This window comes from Poecilia reticulata, linkage group LG7 (assembly GCF_000633615.1).
Source record: "Poecilia reticulata strain Guanapo linkage group LG7, Guppy_female_1.0+MT, whole genome shotgun sequence".
Classification (NCBI taxonomy): Eukaryota; Metazoa; Chordata; class Actinopteri; order Cyprinodontiformes; family Poeciliidae; genus Poecilia; species Poecilia reticulata.
In genome coordinates, this window is record NC_024337.1 from 5,967,479 (window position 1) to 5,991,887 (window position 24,409).

The window sequence follows — 24,409 nt, forward strand, 5'->3', positions numbered from 1 at the left end:
TGAAGTTAAGTTAGGCTTATTTTTTAGGACTATGGAAAGAAGGAATTTAAATTTCCACATTTATTAAGCATTATCTGTTATTGTTGCACAATTTTATAGAAATAAGTTCAAATTGTACATGTTAATCTTGAACTAAGCAAAAAAATAAAATGAAATAATTTTGCATATCAAACAGAAGTGATTCTGTAATGATCCACCAAGTCTGAGCAAGTTTACACATATTTACTACAAATTATTTTTACAGGTGGGAAAATAAACATATCAAATAAAGAGTAAAACACCTTGAAATCAGCTCAAAACTGTCAAAACCACAACTATATGATTATAAATCTGATATATTAAGACTTCCTTGCAATTATGCAAGCACAGGATTAGTGAAACCTGCTGAAAAGAAAAAAAATACAAATAAAAAAATAAAAAATCAAACCTTGTATGCGAAAGGCTCTTAACTTAAGTCTTCAGTAGACTCATGTTTATTTACCAATCCTAAGCACTGTACACTAAGCACAGCGAAACACAGTTCATGTTTGAAGAGATATTTCATCAAAAAATGGAAAAAAATGAGTCTCTGATTATTAGATTTATAGTCTAGCATAGACTGTAAGTCTGTCACACAGTCCTACATTTCAGTCTTAAAATAAACAAACTATACAAACTTGTTTAATCATCTCTGCAACTCTTTACCAAAATATTGCTGTACAGAGTAAAGCAAATGCACCACTAAAGATTAAATTAGGTTAAAATCAATTTTATTTAAAATGATGGAATCCAGATTAGTTTTCTTTAAATATCATGTTATAACCTAATATATAATTCATCAAGAAACATAATATCCTAAATTCCTCTCATATAAATTAGATTTCTAACAAAAGCAACATTTTATACATTGCAGATAAACCTGCTCCACTACCTCTAATCTTTACTTTTCACATTCTCTTCCTTTTCTTCTTCACCGTCCCTCTCATTTGTTTGGTGCTCAGAAGTAGTTTCTTCCACTTCGACCGCCTCCTCCACATGAATGACAGTCTCTGACACTTGCTCTCCATCCATCTCCTCTGATTTCCTCTCTTCTTCGTCCGTATGGAAGATCAGCTCTTCTTCCTGGATGACTTGTTCGGGCGCAGGTTGCCAGGTTGCAGTGGCAGCAGCATCATCCCCCTCTCCGGTGGCAGTTGCCGCGGTGTACTGGTAGAAGTCAGAATCTGACTGGAACATGACCAGGGCTTGGGCCGTGTGGATCCGAACATGCTGAGCTAAAGAGGTGGCATCCAGAAATTTATCGCCGCATGAGTCGCAAGCATACAAGATCTGAGTGTTGGGGTCTGAGTGGAAAGAAAATTCGCACTGTCATTTCAAATCGTGTCTCTAATGTCATTTTGTAAGATCCACTGTTCTTAAGTTTTGTTTTTCAAAATCCATTTTAATAAGACAAGACATGAAATATCACAATTTTCAACCAGTTTTGTCCTTCATCTTCCTGTGCTTAAGGTTGATGCCGATTATTAAATTACATTAAATGTAGTAACTTAAAATAGAATGATGGTAAAATGCAGATTATGGTTCCTTGTTGAAATCTTTAGATATTCGGTTGATGTAATGTAGGAATCGCAAAACGATTCAAGATTTTCAACATTTTTATGTACTGACAAATTTTTCAAATAATAAATTATTCTTAATTATTTTTTCCCTCAAAAGAGCCAATTAATTTATTACCACAAAATGTTTTAATTTTACATCCTGCGAAAATAAGTATTGCATTTATTTTTCATTTGATAGAATGTCAGATAAAATTCCAGTAAAACTGGTTGTAACCAGGCAAACTGTGGACAAATTACAAGGGTATCAATTCTTTTGCAAGTCACTGTAAGTCTAAGAACATTTAGACTTTTTCCCCACAAAACATGAACCAACTTTGTATGGAAGAATCATAGGATTATGGAATCACAGTTTACATTTTATCCTAAGTTTTTCAAATTTTAAGAGGTAAAGAACAGTTCAGATTTTACCTTCTTCTTGCACCTTCTCTACTGCTTTGGTGATTTCAGCTTTCAAAGCCTCCGTTTCATCTGCAGACACCGAGGCAGCCACCGGGAGGACTGTTAACCATCACAGGACAAGCGGTTATCTTCATTTCCTATAAAAGATGGCGCCTAATGTCTGAGCCATTGTTCAGAGACAGATACTGACCCGTGAGCTGAGCCACAGCACTTCCTGCCAGGGCCTCGGTCGTAAGGGTGACAATGTCCTCTGTGGTAACGGTGACTATCTTGATCTCGTCCGAAGACCCAGCTTCGGTGTAGTCGTCAGCAACTTCTTCGATGGTTCCCCCCGTCAGCACCAGCCTCTTCATGCCGGCTTTGCCGTGATGAACGGTCTTAACATGGGAGCGCAGGTTGTCCACCCGGTTAAAGCCGCGGCCGCATTTGTCACAAAGAAACGGTTTTTCACCTGGAACCAGACGAACGAAATTTTACAAGCCAGAACGTTTTCAGAGGAAGTAGCCTACAGATTTCCAGCGTTAGTCTAAACTGAGTTTCGTAGCCAAGTTAGTTCTTGCCTGTGTGAATGATGATGTGTTTGGATAAATCCCCCACATTCACAAATGCCTTGTTGCACATCTGGCACTTGTGTGGTCGCACGTTGTCGTGGTGTCGAATGTGATTTGCCAACTGGCTGGACTGCACAAACCTGTTGAAGTATTTAGTTGGAGCAGGTCAGTGTTCCTGCCACAGGTTGGGCACAGAGAACATGGCTGTAGACGTCTCGTTGGCGTCAATTTGACCCACTCTTTATTACAGAAGATGAATTATTATATCATTAAACATAACTACGCGCCGATACACTTTTTTCACTTCGATATCGATATCTGCGGTCTAGTATCGGCCGATACAATCGGATACAGAAAGGCTGAATCGACATAAAACATTTTTCTTTTTTTAAATAGAGACATAAATGTACTGAATTGCAAATTGATTTGCTAACTCTGTACCAGTACAGAACACTCAAGTGTGCTGTACTGTACTGTTTTGATAAACTTGGTCAAAAATGTCAAATCAGCTCAACTTTAATTTGTTCAGTCAGTATAAATAGGAGTATAACAGTCAATGTAAAATAAATAAATAAATAAATAAATAAATAAATAAACTGAAACTGACGAAAGCAATATGGTGACTACCTTGGTCAAACATGTAAAAACTAAACTGCAACAAACCTACGTTCAAACGATTCAGACAGAGACATTAGAAATTCTAAATATAATGTAAAATGAACATTAAAGCATGGTGTTGTTCAGAGCACAAAACCCAAAGCTTGAATAGATCTACCCCTACTGTCACAAAATCCGATCTAGAATTTTTTTCAATATCTGGACCGATACAGATATTAATATTGGATTGCTGCATCTCTAATTAAACATAGGGATCAGAAAAAAAACATGTTTACATTCTGTCATTTTATAGAATATTTCAAGATGTCTTTACTTTTCTGTTCTCTCTTTCACATCTACCATCTCAGATTTCCAAGCTCAGTGAAATGCAAAAGAAAACACGCACAAATTATTTCCACACCGACATAGGGCTTAAATCTGACCTTTTGCCGCAGCGATCACAGACGTAGGGCTTCTCTCCGGTGTGCTGCCGGACATGAGCAATGAGGGAGCTGGCTTGAGTAAAAGCCTTGCCGCACACAAGACAGACGCAGGGCTTTTCTCCTGTAACACATACAACACTGTCTCATGTTGGTGGGAAATAATCAACATTAATTTGGGATTTCTTTGGGGAATAAAGAAAATGAGAAAATGTTGCTGATAAAGCAACAAACAACAGTCCAGAACGTGACAGGATCACCTGTGTGAATGCGCTCGTGGCGCTGCAGAGCTCCGGGATCACTGAAAGCTCTCTGACAGTGCGAACACACGTACGGTTTCTCCCCGCTGTGAACACGCAGGTGTCTTTTCAGATTGCCTAACAAGCACACACCAAGAGATCAGATGATTCAAAGAAACCAAACAATGATGCCAACTTTGTTTAAAAAAACTCAATTCAATTATGAAGTGCTGATCTTATGAATACTTCCTTTTTTTTTTTTTTACTTATTTTAAATATTATTCTTAAAAAGACAATTTTTTTCTTTACCTGAAGTGGTGAACTGTTTGCCGCACTCCTTGCACTTCAGGGGCCCGTCTGCAATATGAATCTTTAAGTGAGCTTTCAGATTTCCCACCTGGTTAAAAAAAAATAAAATAAAATATGAGTTATAAAAAGCTGCTGATGCAATTGTTTCCCTTTGTAATGCAATACTGTCACCTGGTTGAAGCGTTTGTCACAGTGCGGACACTTGTTGCCTTTCTCCGTGTCGTGCGTCTCCAGGTGTCGCATCTTGGCGGTGGGGTCGGAGAAAGCTTTGTCACAGAAGTCGCAGTGGTACGGCTTCTCCCCGCTGTGCACCAGCTGGTGGCGCTTCAGATTCCCCGAAGTGGTGAAAAGCTTGCCACAGACGTCACAGCTGTAGCGCGCTTCACCCGTGTGCCGTTTCCGGTGCAGGTTAAGCAGGCTGACCTGCCGGTAGCTCTTCCCACAAGTGGAGCAGCAGTACGGCTTCAGGGGGCTATAAAAGGGTGACAAGAGATATTAAGCTGACTGAGTAGAACTAGGTGGAACAATGCATGAAAAGGTGAACCTCACCTGTGTGTTTTCTCGTGGGCTTTGCAAGCGGCAGGGTCAGAGAAAGCCTTGTTGCAGTCCCGACAGCTGAACGGCTTTTCTCCAGTGTGGATGCGCATGTGTCTCTTGAAATTACCTGTGTGGGTAAATTTCTTCCCGCAGTCCTAAAAGAATAGAAGAAAAGAGCTAACATAAAAAAAAAACTAAAAAAAAAAAATTGAAACTGAATGATACAGTGTGCAAAACTCAATGGAGTTAAAACTAACAAAAAGCTTTTTTTTTTAATCTGACATTTAAAAAAAAAAAATCTTGATATTCTGGGTGACTCAGTTTCATAGACAACTAAACTTGCAACATTTGCCACATTTTTAGCTGGTACAGGACACAAAAACCTCTGAAGAAGACATTGAGTGCAACTTACTTCTTCACAAAATGTAAACAGAAATAGAGTAGAGTTTAGCAGTTGTACAATTTCTCTTTTGTCTTTAGTAAAAGACCACGAGCCGTTACTCCTGCTTACGCTCTACACAAGAGCTTTTGCTTTGGCTGTATTCACCCAGAATGCCTTGCGCTATAGTCCGTTCTTGCTTTCGGAGCGGTCTCCGGTCCGCTTGGCGTTCAGTGTTCACTTCAACTGAATAAAGACCCATGTTTTTTGAACCAGAGTTTGCTTTTATTGGTCTCACCCCACACTTGTGCGTCACAGAGCTGTACGGTTTCGATTCGGTTCGGTTGCTCATTGATGATGCCTGAGTCAGTCTTCCGTCTTCCTCGTCGTCTCCTTCCCCTTGCAGTTCGACGTCGTCTTCTTCCTCTTCGACCTCCTCTACCTCGCTGGCCTCCCCATCAAGTAGTTCCTGTCTGTCAGCCGCCTCTTCGTCCTCCCTCGCCCTTTTCTCCTTTTTTTCCGTTGATGAACCTTCGTCTTCAGAGTCATTTTCTGGAAAGATTACATCCAAAAGCATGTAAGGCGTTTTGTCTTACATGTTTTGTCTTAAAAGGCAAAACGTAAAACAGTCCTATGCTATAAATTGTTGTTGTGAGTTTAGACATGGTTTCTGGAGGTTTCACCAACTCAAACTAAAGAATTTTTAAGACCATTATGAATGAAATTAAGACTAATGTCATAAAAATGTGCATATATAAATGTGCAGCGAGAAAATAAAAAACTACATAATACATACAAGATGAAATAGTCTTGCCATAACAAGACCTGTAATTAATGTATTCAAGGCCAACTTATATTTTTAAAAATAAATTTAAGACACTTTAAGGTCTTAGATTTATGAAGACCTTAAGGTGTCTTTTTAATGACGCTTGATTTGAAATGTAACGCACGGACAGCCTGGTAAATATCAAAGGAAGCTGGCACAAGCACACAGCTCACCAGGTGAGCTCCTACGTCGAGCAGGTTTTCTGATCCTTCTTCCACGCGAGTTCAAGTAGCTGCCTGAAGATCTCGACTGCGGTTCTGCAGATAAATGACCCCGTTTTAAGATTTGCTATGTGCCAATTTATGGACCTTAAAATCTCATGGAAAAGTTTTTACTGGGTGCGTAGTCAGCATCCGAGGGGTCGTCCTGAAATCCTGTCGCATTCGCCGAAGAGCCCTCCTCTTCCTCCTTCACCGACACCGTCTTCTGTGCAGAAACCTGAGAGCTCTTGGGGGGTCTTCCCCGGCCCGGGTGCTTTCTGATGGGATTCGGCTGAGAAGCGGTTTGTTGCGGATCAGCAGAAGTGTCTCCGTTCACATCCTCACTCTGTGGGTTCTTGAGATCTTCTGTCGGTGTGCCAGAAGGAAACTCCTCCGCTTTTGCTGCAACTTCTGACGGCTGATTTTCTTTCTGTTCGCTTCCATCTGCCTTTTCACCTGGTTTGTTAAGAAATATATCAGACCAGATGCGTTAGGGTATAAGGATATGATGGAAAATCAAAGATTGAAATTTAAGCCAGAGACTGTAAGATGACCTGATGTAAAGACAAAAATGTACACGTATTTGTACCTTTACACTTACAGATTAAACTGACGTAGTGAATACAAAATGCAGGTTTCAAATACTGATTCTACTGTTAAAAGAAAAAAGCCCTGCAGCAAATCCTGCCCCCTTGTGAAAAAGTAATTACCCCTTGTGCCGCGCTGTGCAGCAATAATGGTGATAACTGGCATCAGTGTGAACCAACTGTTCTTTACAGTATTGTTTTTAATGTAGCAGAATTTGAGGGATTGCAGCAATAAATGTCTGACTCTTCCAGACTTTGAGAAGGCCAAAGCCCAGATGTTTATGAGACTTGGCTTAAAGGCTACTTAAGTAGCTTCAAGGCCACTTAAAGCCAAGTGGTCTTGAGCTTAAAACCAAAAATTCACCTATTATTTCTATTGTATTCCCTGTATTGATTCCTTTTTTTCCTTCATCCATGTTTGTTTACTCTGTTAGCTCAGTTATTTATTTATTTATTCATTTTGACTGACCAGTCATGTCATGTTTTACTCTTAGTCTGCTCTTGGATTTATTATTTGTGATAACTACAGTTAGATTCATTTCCTGGTTCCCCTGTATGTCCTCCCTTGCTGCCTTGCGTCAGTCTATCATTTACTCCTCTTCCCCAGCTGCTAATCATTTACGCCATTAAGCCTCACTGACTCCCTTCCTAGCTCTAGTCAGTTTCCCTCTTGGTTCCTCTTTCCCTCGGTCTCTCCTCACACCTGCAACCCATTAGATAATCAGCCCAGGCCTTTTGTTCCACAATTCACCCTCACAGTATTTGAACCCTTCTCCTGCTCACACTCCTTGTTGGTTCCTCCTGTTAATCCTGCCTGGTGCTGTTGCCTCCCTGTTGTTCCTGTTAAAGTAGTTCTGCTCTACATTAGAGCTCTAGTTCTGCTCTAATGTTGTAAGTTTTTGTAAGTATGGAAACTTTTTCATTAAAGCTTTCAACATGAGCCATGTTCCAACAACTCTCTTCTGCATTTTGCTTCATCAACAAACTCGCTCTTCATGACAACAGGATTTTCTGGTACAGAGCAAAATTCAGAGTTCCATCAATTAAACCAAGTCATCTGATGTAGAGCTCCACAATATATCAAATGCAACTGTTACTGCAATTGGTATACATCGTGTTATTTATCATGATAAATTTCCTATAACAAACTGTCCGTATTGTTAGTTTTACTACTTTCTCCACTGTCTGTTCAACGAAAGCGTCAAATATCAACACAATTGAAAATATGACTAAATGCAGATATTTTGTGCTGTTTAGTGATACAAACTTCTTTATATAACTGCCTTAAAGAAGTGCATCAACACTACGCATTAGCTTTAAAACTCACTGTGCAGCCTTAATCTGATTATTCTTAGCTTCTCAACACACACACACAAACATTCAAATACTTAGAGACCTGTTTGATCATCAGGAAGATCCAGAGTTATGATGGATGGTGGTTGATTTGACATTGACTGATACGCAGAACAAGCATTTATGATTTCCTGCATCTGCAGGAAGTGGGCAACAGACAGCACGTCCTCAATATTGTTGGGATTTAAGCACAGTTTGGAGGTGTACATAAAGTCCAGGACTTGACCCAAACCTGCAGAATGAAAAAAAAAACCCAAAACACACACACAGAGAAATACAAAATTTGGTTAGGAACCAATGACGAATAAGCAGCCGTAGTTGCTTCTAAAATAGTCAAAGTTTCCACATCACAACTGGATCCTACCAGCGGCATTGCTGATGTCCAAATGCACCACGTCCTTCTGGTCCAGGAAAAGGGTTCGGAAGTAGACGCTGCATGCTGCCAGTACGGCTTTGTGGGCCTTGAAGTCCACACCGTCCACCACGAAGGTGCAGTCACAAAGCAGCCCCTGCTTACGCTGCCGGTTGAGCTGCTCCAGAACCTCCCCGCTGTGCCACGGGAACTCCATTGCTGTCAGGGTCAAAGGGCGAAGGCAGAGCTGTGTGTCTGAAGCAACAAAAGAAAGGCTTAAAAGCTTCTTAATTTTAACTGAAATAGTTTCAATTAATGTGAATTGATCACCCTTTATGAGTCTATATTCATGTAAGAAAACAACTGAATGGTATAAATTTGAATAAAAATACACAACAAAGACAAATAGATACAATTATATAGTATTTCTAAAGCAAAAAATACAAGTACAAGGAGCAAAAACGGTTGTTGATCAATCATTGCTCTGAACACCTTGTAGTAACAATATTCATAATTCATAACACACAATTACTAGAATGAATACAGGTTTTTAGTTTTTTTATGATAGTGAAAGTTTTAACAAACAATAACAACACATTACAGCCAACAAAAGCATAGAGYGTAATGTGAGAAATACCAGCCAAAACATTAGTGGCAATACACTAAAGTTCAACTTTTGTCCTGGTGGTTAAACACACGCTTACAGACATACACATGAATACAGTRCATTAAAGTAAACAGTTTAGGTTTGACAGTGCAACGCATCGATTACAATTCCTCCATCCTAGCAGCTTTGCTATCAGGGATTAATTTAGCGTGCCTACATGCATGTGTAGAGAAGGAACAAGATGTCGGAACGGAGAGTCAGGCCTGTCCTCCTGTCTTGTTGTTTTCGCGGCTAGCTCCGTCTCTAAGCCCTCTTTCAGCGCCATTATTACATGAGCAAAAAAATCCATAATTACCTATTTGTTACGACTGCTTCACTTCGACTTCACAGTAGCAATTTACGTGGTAGTGTTTGGTTTCTAACTCAGGAGAAAAAAACGAACCCAATCGAGTTTTTCGGTGATCGATCCTTTCTTGCGTAGTATATCCGCCRCCATCTTCTTCTCTCTGATCGATTGATAGGGACCAACCGGATGTGCCAGACGAGCAGGCGCAGTAGGAGCACTTGTTAGGCAAACAATAACCACAAGATGGCGATATATATTCTTGAAATTAGGGACAAAAGGGGTTTTAATTTTTCYATATACTTTTTTTTTTATTATTTCTCAACCTTATGTATGCAAATACGACAAATAATGTTTTGGAAATGTAAAAATACTAAGGTGCAGGCTCCCAGTAGCAACATTTCTTAAAAAATTAAATTTTTAATCGACCAGACCCAGGACTTTGTCATCACCATCTGACAAAAATAAATCTAAAATTATTCTTAAAATACCCTATTAGTGATATTTTTACAACAGACAAATGCTTCTTAAGAAACAAAATAAATATTATTTAAAACAAAAAAAAAACTAAAAGTCCATCTGACAGAGTCGACACTGCATGACTGAGTTGACAGAACTGAAGGTGATGACAAACTAGTGAGTAAAATGAAAAACTTGATACATATGAAGTAATGCAATTTATGTAAAATACATTAAAATGAATTATTTGAGATTTGACAACAATTTCACTGAAAGAGTCACAAAAACTGATGGAGTTGACATCTGATGGAGTTGACAAAATACCAAACTACCTCAATTTATATGATGTTATTCTGAAGGAGGCCATATTGTAGCTCACCAGGTCCATGAAATCTTTACATTATACCAAAATTAAGCTTTTATTTCACAAAATTTCATCAAAGTTTTGTAAATKGTCAGTTATKGWGTTGACACATCATGGTTGTGACAAACAACTTAGGAATAAAAAGAAGAAAAATCTAAAGAATAACATAAGTTAACCAGAGCTAACTAGCCCTCTTAGCAAAGGAAGAGGTCATGGGGTCCTCAGAAGCCCCCCAATAATGCCTGATTTTTTTTAACATTCTTTTCATTTCTGACGGTGTTGACAAAAACTAGGGACAAAGTTCAATGGAGTTGGAAAATATATAAAAATGATTTCTTATTAAATTTATTGATACTTTTATGATTATTTATATGACTACTTATACTTAATTGTCATAATATATAATTTTAGTATTTCTTTATTTGTTTTAAACTATTATAATGTACTGAATTCTGCTCCTGGACAAGGGATTTTACAGGCATCATCCACCAAATACAATGTTTAAAATAAAAAAATATTCAGCAAACACCTGGAAATATACATTGTTGTGCTCACATGATCCAGGTTAGTCAGATATTTGAAAAAAATATATTTTGTGTATATTTTATTCAAATTTTGTGCTTTAATAGGACTTTAATAGAATAGGGGATTCTTGGTATTCTCAAGAATCACCAAGTCCACTAATCCCTACCTCCTGAGCCACTGTTGCTCTGAATAATATTAAGTCTGTGTAATTCTATATACAATTTTCCAAACCATTTTGAGCTAAATCATGCTACTGCAATAAAATAAATAGCAATTTCAATATTTGTTTTTGTTGGCAATAAGCTTGGAGGTTGCTATGCAACAGATACATTTTTAACACTTTCACTTTGAATAGTTTCTTTGAATTTCATCACATGAGTAGAGAGTTCATGATAAGAGCAGTTACTAAATCATTATTCAGTTTCAGATCGATTTTGCAAATCAACCTTGTGGTTGTCACTTTTCTCCTGTGAACTAGGAAAGGCTCCAGCCAGTTGTATGCTAAACTGTACCAGACAGTCTGTAAGAAATTGGATAGAGAAGAGAATCATGTGGTGTTCATAATAAGCTTTAGCTCTGGGGCAATTGTTTTCTGACTCCACCCAAATGAAAATCAACATATTTACTGAGCTGAAATGAAAAATTTGTAAATATGTCCTAAAATAGAGCGTGAAGAAACATAATAATGATGCTTGATGTTGCTTATTTTTTTAAATAAATAAATTATACAATAAAATTTGATAAGTTTATTTTCATTTCTTTGCTGATATAGGTCTATTCTGTAAAAAAAGAAAAAAGCAAAACAGATATTTGTATTTATTTGTAGTCATGTTTATTGAAAGTTTTGTCACACAAAAAATGCAATAAATTAGTATAGATGACATATCAGAATTAGTATTTTTTGAAATGAGAGACTGATTTGAGGCATGTGTGCATCGATTCTGAATAGGGCGTGCGTATTGGGATCAAGGCTGTGCTCTGCTGTGTGAGGATGGGGTGATGATTGTTAACACATCACCATTTAGATTATTCTTGTTTATATTTAAGGATCAACTGACCATCTGGATATAAAATTTGAAGGCACCATCAGTGCCCCAGTGGTCAGAGAAGTAGTTGCTGAAGCAATCAAAAACTAGGTCATGACATCAGTTTCACTTTTTGTGTCAAACATCCGGTGTCCTGAGGTGTGTAACTGTGCTGTGTTTTTACATGGTGTGTGAAAGTTGCGGCTCTTTTTTTTAGCAATGTTTTGACAGACTAGCTWATGACAAAGTTGTGTCTGCTACAATATTTGTTTTCTATAGACTCATGTCTTCTGATGTCACTGAAACAAACGGCCAATATGTACCTGTGTGGCAGGGATATAAAGTATTAAAAGAACTGTTGAATTATGTTTGTGAGTCAGTGAAGTAATAATTAATCTCCTGGTTCCTGCAAGTTCATGTACGTGCTCCTTTTGTTTMWWCCTGTATGTAGGAACAGGTAATTTGACTTTTTTGTGTCTATATATGACAAATCATATCCTCATCCATTGAAGGTACATTAGTTAGCTCTAAAAACGCAAAAAGTGGTGAGTTTGTGCTGAGGAAGTCGGTCTGTCTCTAGATTTTGATCTCGGTGCGGAAGGTCTGTGTCAGCTCGTGTTTAGCCAGCTGTCTGCGCGCCCGGACCGTCAGAGTCCCCTCAGGGCCCAGGGACGACGTCACCGAGGTCGGGTCCACATCTTCGGGGAGCTGGCACTTGTGGGTGAAAGTGTTCATGACTGAACCATCTTGGGCCAACTGCAGACAGATATCAGATGTTATGGAGGACCAACGCTTCTGTTTCTCACACTAAAAATCCAACACAGTGTTCACCTTTTCCGCACGGACTTCTATCTGATTGTTGGATGTTGTTACAATCACATCCTCTGGAGAGAAGTCTCGGACATCAACTGTAAACTGATACGAATCGTCAATAGTTTTGATATTTCCAGTCCCACCTGAAAACGCCAGACAAAAAGCAGAAATCATGTTTGGTTAAAAGGAAGTACAGTTAAATATGTTAACAGGTATTGGTGCCATTGGGAAAATCAATGTCATGTGAAGGAAAAACAGTTTTTAATAAAATTGCCATCTGCATTATTTGTAGGCACCACTAATAATTCTTATAGCAAAAATTGTACTCCTTCTTGGAACTTGTAGAAAAATCACGTTCTGTTACCATGCACTATTGATATGACATGACGTAGCTTAGCTTCTGGTCTAACTGCTTGATCAGGAACATTTAGTTTTACTGAAACCATAAACTGTGTAAGATGATGAAGGAGGTAAAATAAAAACTTCCTTTGACAACTCATCCAAGTCTCCCTATAAAACTCATCATCTTTATTGCAGCTTGTTTGACAATAAACAATTAGTATCAGGGAAGAAGCTTCCTTTCCACTTTTACGTATACTGGTGGGCCATGGGAACAGCAGGCGATTTCAAATGTGGGCTTGGTTCACCAGATCCAAAGTCAACGTTTTTCTCTTATCACTCTCCTCAAACCTTAATTCAACGGAAAATCTGTGTGGTGAGCAGAGCAGAAGAGCGCAACCATGACAAAGGATCGACAGCAATAATTATGCCACCCGGGACTCTTGAAAACAATAACTTAGTAATAGCAAACTAAAACAGCAATATGTTGGAGTAAAAGAAACAAAGTCTTAACATTAAAAAATGTAAAAGGGCATTCAGGACACCAAAATAACTATTGATTWCAACTTTAAAAGGTGATTAAAAACATGAAAAAGAAGAACAAATAAGAAGAATTCATGAAGCAAGTCACACGCCCAAGGTTCTACATTATTATTATTTATTAACTATTGCATTAGAATGTTAATGGAGGAATACAGATGAAAAATCCCACAACCCCCTAAAGATTAAAGGATAAATACTTAAAATTTTYCACAAATGTAAAAACAATTTACACATTCTCTTCTTAGACCACTTGGGGCAAACTTTTAATCTTTTTTGTTTTTAGTAATTGTCATGTAACTCGAATATCTGTATCTACAAGACACAGATATTCACATTCACTGTWTAGAACAATTCTCTGTGGTGTCCAAAGTGGGTCCTGGAGGGCCGGCATCCTGCATGTTTTAATTCTGTCCCTGGTTTAACGCACCTGGATCATTAGAAGGCCCAAGAAAAACATTGACATGCTGAACAGGTTGTTACTACCACCAGAGAGAGAACTAAAACACGTAGGATGGATGCCGTCCCTCAAGGACTACATTTTCTGTGAACATTTCAAACAGCTGTGACGTTGGAACAAAATGTGTCCTTGTTTGCGCACACAGATAAAAAATAGCCATTAACTGCACCCTGAATGAGCCCCTTTATCTGTTGTCACCTGAACTATCAAAATCCAGACAATCAAATAATTTCTATGACAGGATATAATGCAGTCCACTGCTGCACAAAGCATATAAAGCWTAWATCTGACTGCATATGCCTAGGAGCAATAAAATGTTCAGGGTGCAGTGCAGGGATTTCTTTTAATTAGGTACTTGAGCACCTCCCCATGTAGCCTCCCATTGCCCCTATAACCAGTATGAAAAGCCACCATTTGACTTGATCTTAAAGGTAAAGGTAATTTTATTTGTATAGCCCATTTTCAGCTACAAGGCAATACAAAATATTTGCTGATTAAAGCAACAAGCTGGTGTCAATCAGCTGAATGATAAGAGTTGCTGGGAAGTTTAGCCAAACATAAATGAGGCATAAATCAGCCGCCAACTAGGTGACTTCAACTTTCTCTCCCCGTCTTTACCTTACAGACACCATGGCACTGTTCAACAATGGCTCATCTTCCCAATATGGATCTGTCAAAATGGTATAGACGTTTTCCTGCACATGCACTGCTTTTGTGTGTCTAAAAGAAGCTTGTAGGGAAAATAATMAGAGCAAAAATAAATCTGTAGAGGTGAAAGGATTGTCAGACCCAGGTTTCAGGATTTGTCACTATGTTGTTTATCTTTATGAACTGATCTACTAAACACTAAAAGCTGGTTTGTTTTAGTATAAAATATTTTTTCCTGTCTGGCATATCCAGTTTCTTTAGCGAACCCAGAAAACAGCTGGATTCTGGGTTCACTAAARTACTGTATCACATGACTGTCAGTGTCAGTGTGTGTACTCTGACTGCACATGTTAGTTTCAGTATGTGACATCATTTTAACTCTGTGTATGTATGCGTGTGTGTGTGTGTGTGTGTGTGTGTGTGTGTGTGTGTGTGTGTAGACTCTGATCACCCAGCAACCATTTGCTCATTCCTTATGCAGGCGTCATCCCAGATACTCAGCATGTGAAGTCACACAGTCAGGAGTCTGTCCAGAACTGCTGCTTTCAGACGCGCTCACCTTGCAAGTAGAGCTGCCTCTAATGTTCCTCTATTGCATTGGATTTCATGTGACGGTCCAATGTAAAGTAGAGCATAAACGCGAAGTGGAAGAAAAATTATATGTGGTTTTCTAAAAAAAACAAAACAAAAAAAAAACATCATGTGATTTTGTAWTCATCCATTCTGATACAATACTTTGTAGAACCACCTTTTACTGCTATTACAGTAGCAAAAACTTAGGGAAATGTCTCTGCCATGTGCAATAATTAATGCCTAATCTGTCTTAAAAAAAAGTAGCTCAAACTAAGTCAGATTAGGCAGCGCACATCAGAAAAGACTTGCCAGACATTCACAACTGGATTTTGGGTCTAGGCTTTTAGACCTAAGACCCACCATATTAATGTACTTTAATCTAAACAACCTTAATTTAGCTGTGTCTGCGTGTTTTGGGTCTTCATCATGCTGGAAGGTAAACCTCCACCCCAGTGTCGAGTCTTATGCAGTCTCACAGTGACTTTTGTTCAGCATCGTCCTGCATTTGGCTCCATTCAGCCTCCGAATGGAGTGATCAAATGTGAAAAGCTTTCCTGTCTCTGCTGAAGACAAACATCCTCACAGCATGATGCTGCCACCATCGCATAGAGTAGAATAGAAGAATAGGCATTTCTTTATTGTCCAAAGTGGGGACATTTCTGTTCAACAGCAGCAAAAATGACAACASATCAAATAGACTCACACAAAGATAGAATATTTTAAAAAAACAGAATAAAATATCATACATTAAGGGTAAAATATCACCTTGGAGATGGTATGCCTCAGGTCAGGCAGATGTTTTGCATGTAGGAAAAAGTCTATATTATTTTACTCTCATCTCTTCCCCAACTTCATTTCTGACCCGAGTGCTGCGTTCCATTTCGTCTTCATGCTGTTGCTTGTTCACTTATGTTATTATGGCTTTTCAATCTGAAAAGTCACTCTGGGTCTTTTTCAAAGGGAATCAAAAAACATTTGTTCTTCCACTTTACATTTGTGCTGTACTTAACTCTGAAAGCCCTTCACTCTTTCAACTTCAAGATGTTTAAATCTTTAGGCCCTTTATATCATTATGTTGTGTGTACCCATCCTATGAGATGGAGTAGGTGTAGAGTTTCAAACAATCCTACTGTGACCTTGGACCAATAGAGGACACCAGCCCGTGGTGTGAGTTTATTTAAAGTTCCCATGTCAGATTTTGACACTTGTACTCTGTATATGCAGCAACACCCAACTATTTCAGCCCACCTGGAGGTTTTGCTGAGTCCAAAAACAAACGGCACACTTTAAAAGTGAAACGCTTCATGACTATACTCTGTACTTCAGCCAGAAAAGTGCAGGAAAAACTATACTTCTGCATTTGTTTTGTTTGCATCGGTTGCATCTTTTCTGCTGTCTCCCATACGAAAGCTTTTGTTCACTCACATCAACCACATCAAACTCCCTCTTCACTCTGACCCCCTAACTTACATATTTCATCACCTGTTTGGAAGAAAAAKAAATCACTTTTTCACAGATCCAGTTGCACTTTTCTAAACTTTTCTTGCTGACAAAATGAGCTCCAAGAGTATAAAGTTTCCTCCAAACTTACTGGAAAATCCCAAGGCGTCACTCCCAGGCCTCATGAAGGATCCAAAATCCTCGGCGAAAAGCCCCCGGCTCTTCTCCATGTAAGGGTTGCAAGAGGACGAGGTCGAGGACGAGGTCTGGTGGAAACTGCGCTCCGATCGATAGGCAGAGGAGTTGGTCACACTCATGGATGGTCGCAAGTGCTGGATAAGGCAGAGGAGGAGAGCAGAAGGAGGCGGAGAGAAGCGGATCGTTCCTGGAGCAGCTCTGGATATTAAAAATAAATCACACAACTTTTTTTGTTCTCCTGAATGATTTCCTTTTATGTCTGTTTTTTTTTCTTCTTTAGGACTTGTTGTCCTGCTCTCCCACAGCAGAGTACTCCTGGACGTTATATACTCACGCGTGCTGGGGAGGTGGCATATGTGTCACAGCTCATTTGGAAAAGGCTAATATTGTTCTATTTTTATCGTGAGACGCACAGAGGGATGAAGAGGAGAGTCTGTGGTTGGAAAAGTTTTGCGTGATGAAGGGCCTGAGGTTGAGAGAGGGAGAGAGAGAGAGAGGGAGAGAGAGAGAGAGGGATTTGTAGAGAGAGTTGGGAATGAGCAGAGGGGGTGAGGGGCACAACAGTTGTCATTCCAGGCACATCATCCCTAAAATAGCTTCTCTGTCCACTCTCTGACWCTCACTGCACCCCATCACTTCTTCTGTCTGGATCTTCAGCTTTCTTAACATTCAGCCCCACGTCTTTGACCTGAAACCGGATCCGAGACGGCTCTGCCATCAAATGACTTGCAGTCCGGTGTTTTTTACAGGGTGGTGTGATCTCATTAGAGAGGGTTTATTTCATCTCTTTGATCACTTGTTAATCATCTGTTTATTCGTTTTCGTCTCGAGTGTAACGAACACACAGCATTAAAGATGCTATCCAGCAGTGAATCTTTTTTCACTAACAGAAAAAACTGTATTCATCGTAAAATGCAATATTTTTTAAAAGTGCCATTTTTAAATGTTTATATGAATTTTATTTGTACTGTCTAGCTTTGTTCAGATCCACAAGAGGGACAAAAACAACAACTAGGGTTGGGCGATATGGATTTAAAGTTTTATCACAATATTTTGACATACTATTGTGCTAACGATAAAAGTCATGATACTTATTTTTTTAGGTAAATGTATGGCTGAGACTGCATGATACATCAAACACAAATACTGCACTCCAAAACATCAATTTGCAATATGTTTTTTCAGGACACCAGCCACGTCAATAAGCGTGATTTGAATCACCAAATTGCTCGCATATCATATTTCCAAATTCATTTATATGTAATAATACTCTCATTAAAGAAACAGTGAAAAAATACTAAAGCTAACAATCACAACAATATAGACAGCGTGTTTTTTTGTTTTTTWAAAAAAAAYATCCTTAGTGGGAATTTATTGTAACAAACATAAATCAAAATTTTCACCATGATAAGAATTTTTTTATGATTAGTGATACGATGAATACCCATCCCTAACAAAAACCCTAAAACACAACTGGTAGACCAACACAAATGAAAACATGAAGCGCAATAAAAGATGTCCAATAAACTTCCAAGTTTCTTTTAAAGAGTGAATCGATTGGAGCACTGAGGGCTAAGAGGCTCTGGTATTTGGGGCTGCACTGTTTATACAATAGTCATCAAGTATGATGGTAACAGTCTAGCATTGATTTATACGCTGTAGGTTAATGTAATTACTATTATTTTAAAGCACTAWGGTAGACAGCATCCAGCAGGTTCAGAAATAATCATTCATAAAATCCCTGTAATCAAACRTGGGGAAGAAGAAGTTTTCTGGCAATGAAAGATAAAACAGATCTGTTCCCAACACTAAGAGACTTTGTTTACGTTTCTGTAAAGTATGATTTATTTGAGAAATAAAAAGGATTTTCAGSAGTTAATGCACCGRTCTTATTCAAACTGTACACAATATCTGTTGGTAGTCAAAACAGATGGTGAGCTTACTGGGTTTTAAAAAGCATACTAAAGAAAAAGTAAAATATGTTAAATATGTTAAAGTAAAATATGCTTTGTGTATATTGGGGTTGATGAAATTATAAGAGGCAAAAATATGGAGGACATTCATATTATGACAAACACCATAGAGCTAAACACTACACCTGTAAAAGATTTCAGCAGATCTTCTGAGGCAAATCAAGTTCCATTCCAGATGAATGGAACTAGACGTTATCATAAATATAAATGCAAAAACGTCACAGCGCTCTGCATGCAGTATGTTTTGAAATTACATCTTCCTGTCTCTGCTAGGAAAAAGTCATTGAATAATGACGAGCTTAAACGCTTCAACCGGCATCTTTACGAGGCTTTTTGCGTTTGTCCTGTGTATTAATTCACACCTTTCACWCTAAAAGAATGTCAATTTCTAGGACATAGAAACTGCCTCACCAAACAGCATAACGGCTGGTCACTGAAACTGCAGTCAAACTTGAATATATTTTACGTAAAAAAACTTTCAGACATCTAAAAGTTGTACCTATTGTTATTGTAAAGTAAAGCCATAMAAGTAAAAATGTTAATTGGTMCAAGGGCCAGCACATATCATCATAAGAAATTTATTTAGTGTTCCCTCAGTACAGGAGGGCRCTGGCCCCCCTGAAACAACCCCTGGCTAGAACCTCCCATGCTTCCTGATGTCATGGCTGATTTTACCTAATGTTTCCAAGATGTCACACAAGAAAACAGAGTTTCAGGCATTGTTCTTAAATGCATCCACAGATTCAACTCAAATGTTGGGAATTGATCAGAAACTTATGACATCCTAATCTGAACTTTTCATTTTTTTCCCCCAAGACAATCTAATAATTGTAGTTCACATAAACTGAAAATTTGATATAAACTAATTACTGTAATATGACAAAACTCAACACAGTGTGACAAAACTACATCCAAAGAAAGACTGACTGTTTGAACTTCACCAGCTCTAAAGTCCAGTTGCTACCGATCAGCTGGAAAAATACTGTCTCCTCTGGCTCTTTAAATGGGAACGCCCTGCCTCATATCTCTGCAGATAAGTTAAGGGCAAAACAAAGATGGAAAGAATGTGCTTGAAAACAAAGCCCCCAGGCAGGAACAGAGGACTTAGTGGTGACATTACTTGGTGACTATTAATATCTGCGTGAGGTGTGCAGCCGGTCATGATTAGAAAACGCTGCTCTTTTTTTTTTTCCCTATTTATCGCCGCTAACAGCTAATCCATTTAAATCCATTTATGGGCTCTCTGATGCTGTGTATTCGAGTCGTGCTTTGAAGTTTCATTATGCCGTATGCAGCACAGAATTCAAGACATGCAAACACATCCATTGATTTGCCAGAGATTTCCACCAGTCATTTAACATCTGCCATTATCATCTTTGAAAAGCCCCCAGGTGCCTGCTGCCAAATAGAGACCTCTTTATTGAAGATAGCTCTAAGGTTACCAGACGTTACAGATCACTCAACTAAGTATTATTTGATTTCAACCTTATCACCGTAGAGCAGAGAGCCCCCTGCTCAGGGTCTAAATCCAGCCTAGCAACTCACCTCCTCCCAAACAGGGAACATGCAGGGCCCCCTCGGTTTCCTAACAACAAGAATATTGTTGATTTTCTGTGGCTTGAGAACCTCTAATTTAAGCCATCATTAAGATTCAAGCCATCAGGTGGACAGAAAATTAAGGATTTATGAGTGAAATRTTTTTTTCTCTCACTTATATCTGTAACATCTGTCATGCTTCCCACACTGACTGCCATTTTGTTCATTTTTAAATAGAAATTCAATAGCCACCAGGATTATTTCAGAAAACCAGTCGGTGCACGAATCATGAAAATTACTCGACAGGATGCAGAATCCAAACAATCTCTGGGTATTTTCCGGTAYGTTGTTCAGCTTGTGACCAGGCTGCTTTCCCAGTGAGGCAGAGATGAGAGCTGATGGAGAGGCTTCAAAAGCTGAGCAGAAATGACAGGCTGACAAACGTGACTGGAATGGGAGATTATCGAGCAAGAGAGAGAGAATACTCACTCTTAAATAATTTCATTAAAACAAATGCTAGGTTTATGTTGCTGGGATAGATGTCGGGTGTTTTTTTTTTAACCAGTTAGTGAAAATTTGTGATTAGATAAAGCCTACTCCTTCTTCAGACTCCACCATCTTGAACATGTTGATTCAGTCACCTTGATATTCATGCTGTTGCTTCCTGTTCCATGTCGCAAGTAAAAGTGTACCAGTCTACATTGTCGGAGAAGTCAGGATTTCAACATTGACAATGTTCGCATCACCTCTTACGGACATTATTTTAAGCTTTACTCTACATAAGCAAATGATTTTTCTGACTGGGAAATTGGGAATAGGAATTTCCCAGTTCTGACTACAACTGGAACGCACCATTATCCATTCCACAAGAGCTCATCTCTCCTTTGGAGGAAAGCAGGCCATAGGTATTGCAACAGTAAAACAACAAAACAAGTATGTTTATGTAAGGTTTAGATGTTTGAATGTGATGTTCAATAATAATATAATATCTTAGAACCGTTGCCTTCCGCCATGAAGATACTGGCTTCGCATCCTGCCAGAGCATTTCCTTGTCCTCTGGAAACAGTTACCAACTGTGAGCCTGCAAGGGTTAAATGGTATATAGACAATGAATGGATTTTTTACTTTAATGTAATTATGACTTGTTTACAAATCCAGGTTCTGGATTTCTTATTTTCAACACACTCCACTTTAGTCACTTTAAACCATTTCTTGAGGGTGTTGAAAACATAACTAAGTGTGGTGGATCAAACCCAACCTTGCTATGTTTCCTTCCCAGGCCATGTCTGGGTTAAAAACAAGGCTGGGTAAAAATGAMATTTTTTTATCCAGCAATTCTTAAGGTGCAAAGACAGATTGATGCTGTGTCCTAAGATCCGGTGTTGTATTTCTTTGTCAGTGTTCCTGATTTAGTTTTAGCAGAATGTGAAAACACACAAATTGAATTAAAACCACAAATATTAACTGTCCCAAAATATGAGTTTCACAAGAACTCCTGCCCTGTTTTATTTCATGAAGAAAAGAGCAATTGGAGGGAAAGCCAGAAAAGATTGTATCATAGCAACTGGCCTGATTCAAGGAAGCTCTAAATCACAATGTGCAAGAGGCGTGTGCTGCCAAGCTCCGGAAATCATTACACCTTTAATAAAAAGGTTCGTCTTATCTAGGCAGCCAGTGTGATCGCCGCCTCAAGGCATTAAGATTATATATCTTGGAGTGAGTGGAAATAAACACATGCTGCACGGCTGATGCCAGGTTATTCATTCTGTAATCAGGTTTAATACTAAACAGAGGGACTTTTTTTGTCAGATAAATTGTCCAAATCATCACTTTATCCAAACATTACAGCCAAGTAACCAGCCAAATAAAAGGAAGCTATGCAATAGACACCCTGATCCAGTTATCAGACATTCAAGCTATAAGTGTGTGTCTGTATATGTATTCCTTTTTGCTAACGTAAGGTTTCCCCCAGAAAACTAGCCTGGTGGGGGAACAAGTAAAGCCTGGTGGCCTGCCAGGCTTATAATACACTGGAGGAAAATACAGACATGTTTCCATAATGTCAACGGAGACTGACGTTAAGTAGTTTTTAGCAAATTTACATGATCCTTAATATTTTTGACAACTTTCCAAATTCAATACTGGAGTTTTATCTCAAAATGCTTGTAAAGATTTTTTTAATTATTTCATTCAAGAAATAAAAATCTTCTTCCAGACACCCATTTTTACCCTTTTCATTGTGGCTCATTGAGTTGCGTGTCTTTGTAACCAGAGACTCAACCATCTGCGGCAGGCCAAGAACACACCTGGGCAGAGTTGGTGAACCACACATTTGAAGCTGTCGCTGGTGAAGGTTCAAGCGCTTCACCAATCTAAAACAGGTCATATAACGTTTCCAAGTCACAAACAAAACGTCTGTTAAAAGTTTATTTTGAACAAATTTTATGGCCCCGATTTAGCTCCATACACAGCTCCACTGTACTACATATAAAAGTTGTCCAAAAATCTGATCCGGAGGATGAAGAGCAAAATATARCCTAGACTAGACTGACAGCCATCTAATCAAGAAGCTCTGGCAGATAGCAAATGGAACTGAATAGGATTGAAATGACATTTATGTGTCTCATTGTTCTGTTTTCTATTAAAAATAGACCTCACATTGTGCATGTTGTTGCATGAAATCAATAATGTAGTGTATTCTTGATTAGAGGCAGCTACGGCTTCAAATTAAACCCTGAGTTGAGCGAACTACAAATGCCTTTGTGCTTTACATTTACCACTTTGTCCTTGCAGGCTGCTTTGATATCACCTTCACTCTCCAACTCCCWCWKGTCTGGCCTTGCAGCTCAGGAAAAGGAGTTTACAAACACTGTCCGATGTGATTTATCTTCCCTTTAAATTGCAATAATCCACAGTCGAACTGCTTCTCTTGGAAAATAGAAAAAGTACAAAGAAAATAAAACAAACGACAAAAAGCTGAAACATCACAGGGCTCCAAAATAATGTTAWCTCCTTCAACAAACAAGTGATGTTTCAAGCACTGCTGCTTTTCATCATGATGTTTACTCGTTTGGCCCACCACCTGCTCCCTGGTTTTTGATCCACGTCGTTAAGAGTTTATACAGGGTTGCATTATGCCTCCACAACCAAAACCCAATTTTATATATTCACTATGTAAACAGCTTCTTTGCTGAAAAACAGCTACAACAAATCAATCTATGCAATCAATATATACTCTTTTAACGTCACCCACCAATAATTATCTGCCAAAAYGGTCCGCAAGTCCTGAAATAAATGAAAGACATAAAAACAAATCCCCAAATTACTCAAGCAACACCTTGTTTGAGGTTTAAAATGCTTATTTTCTAGCTCCCTGTTGCAGTTAGCTGTGATGCAGCACTGATACTTAGCAGCAACGTGAGATTCAAGTTCTTTCTGTTTTTCTTATTTTTATTATTATTTAACAATTTTTTTTTCTATTCATGAAGTTTTTGGAAGTTTACTTCTGTTAGGAACTGAGATCGCTGTCTCTCTAAAGGTAATGAAGCAATAAAATGAAAACAGTAACAAAGTTATTTATATAGTTGTCCATTATAACTGGAAAAAAAAAACATTTATTGACATTATAGCACTCAAACCATTCACCAGATGCTAATATTGCTTTCTGTCAGCAGAAAAAGGTTTTAAAATGTAAACAATCACTTACAAACTAAACTTACGAGGGTTATTAATAATTTTTGGCTCAGCCTAACCTTTTTCTATGCCATACTCTAGAATCTAGATCAAACTGCTGGTATAAGCAAATCTTCTGATGCTGGTGTAAAGTTTGCATGTCCTTTAGTCACCACTAGGGGAGCTGCAGAGCCAGAAGCTCCGTCTGCCCCCTCTGAGACACTCAGTTGCAGTTCAATTTGCAGTCCGTAAATTGAAACTCTTTCAATTTATGGACAGTTTTAAATGGCACGTATATGTGTTATAATAATGCAATGAAGAGTTAACTTCAACTTATAAATTTTGGTTCCATTTTACTTATTTTTCAGTTTCTTTTTTTAACACCATTTGATTCCCTCATGCTCTCAGAAAAAAAACGTAGGTGATCACAGGTACAGTTTGTATTTAAATTTCTAACTTTCTGTATTTGTTCTGTAGATATTCACGAAATGACAAAGCCTACTTTAATTTAATTAGTGTCATATATA

The 24,409-nt window shown here is 38.4% G+C and overlaps 2 protein-coding genes across 4 annotated transcripts; both read right to left on the bottom strand.

Annotated features, from left to right (window-relative positions):
- Positions 1-206: 206 nt before the first annotated feature.
- Positions 207-9,590, bottom strand: zbtb17 (zinc finger and BTB domain containing 17). Of its 3 annotated transcripts, XM_008413061.2 has the most exons (16): positions 9,417-9,590; positions 9,192-9,286; positions 8,380-8,622; positions 8,059-8,247; positions 6,211-6,531; positions 6,049-6,132; positions 5,348-5,601; positions 4,683-4,825; positions 4,305-4,605; positions 4,134-4,221; positions 3,846-3,962; positions 3,589-3,709; positions 2,558-2,688; positions 2,188-2,448; positions 2,007-2,096; positions 207-1,322 (listed from the first exon to the last, which is right to left on the bottom strand). In XM_008413061.2, the coding sequence occupies exons 3-16, from the start codon at positions 8,582-8,584 to the stop codon at positions 913-915; spliced, it is 2,715 nt and encodes a 904-aa protein (XP_008411283.1). In that variant the 5' UTR covers positions 8,585-8,622; positions 9,192-9,286; positions 9,417-9,590; the 3' UTR covers positions 207-912. The 3 variants fall into 3 exon arrangements, with proteins under 3 accessions (XP_008411283.1, XP_008411284.1, XP_008411281.1); XM_008413062.2 differs by lacking the exon at positions 9,192-9,286 and having other exon boundaries at positions 8,380-8,586; positions 9,330-9,590; XM_008413059.2 differs by lacking the exon at positions 9,192-9,286 and having other exon boundaries at positions 9,330-9,590.
- Positions 9,591-11,474: 1,884 nt separating this feature from the next.
- hspb7 (heat shock protein family, member 7 (cardiovascular)) lies at positions 11,475-17,174 on the bottom strand. Its single transcript, XM_008413063.2, has 3 exons — positions 16,655-17,174; positions 12,522-12,646; positions 11,475-12,446 (listed from the first exon to the last, which is right to left on the bottom strand). The coding sequence occupies exons 1-3, from the start codon at positions 16,818-16,820 to the stop codon at positions 12,267-12,269; spliced, it is 471 nt and encodes a 156-aa protein (XP_008411285.1). The 5' UTR covers positions 16,821-17,174; the 3' UTR covers positions 11,475-12,266.
- Positions 17,175-24,409: the final 7,235 nt, after the last annotated feature.

Bases quoted from the DNA above. Each gene is read 5' to 3' on its own strand.
- zbtb17 (XM_008413061.2), bottom strand. From the start codon at position 8,584: ATGGAGTTCCCGTGGCACAGCGGGGAGGTTCTGGAGCAGCTCAACCGG. The intron at 5,602-6,048 runs GTGAGCTGTGTG...TAATCTTTCCAG, and splicing joins TCGACGTAGGAGCTCACCTG to AAAATGACTCTGAAGACGAA. The intron at 3,963-4,133 runs GTAAAGAAAAAA...TGTGCTTGTTAG, and splicing joins CAAACAGTTCACCACTTCAG to GCAATCTGAAAAGACACCTG.
- hspb7 (XM_008413063.2), bottom strand. From the start codon at position 16,820: ATGAGTGTGACCAACTCCTCTGCCTATCGATCGGAGCGCAGTTTCCAC. The intron at 12,647-16,654 runs GTAAGTTTGGAG...TGGCGTTTTCAG, and splicing joins TGACGCCTTGGGATTTTCCA to GTGGGACTGGAAATATCAAA. The intron at 12,447-12,521 runs GTGAACACTGTG...ATCTGTCTGCAG, and splicing joins TAGAAGTCCGTGCGGAAAAG to TTGGCCCAAGATGGTTCAGT.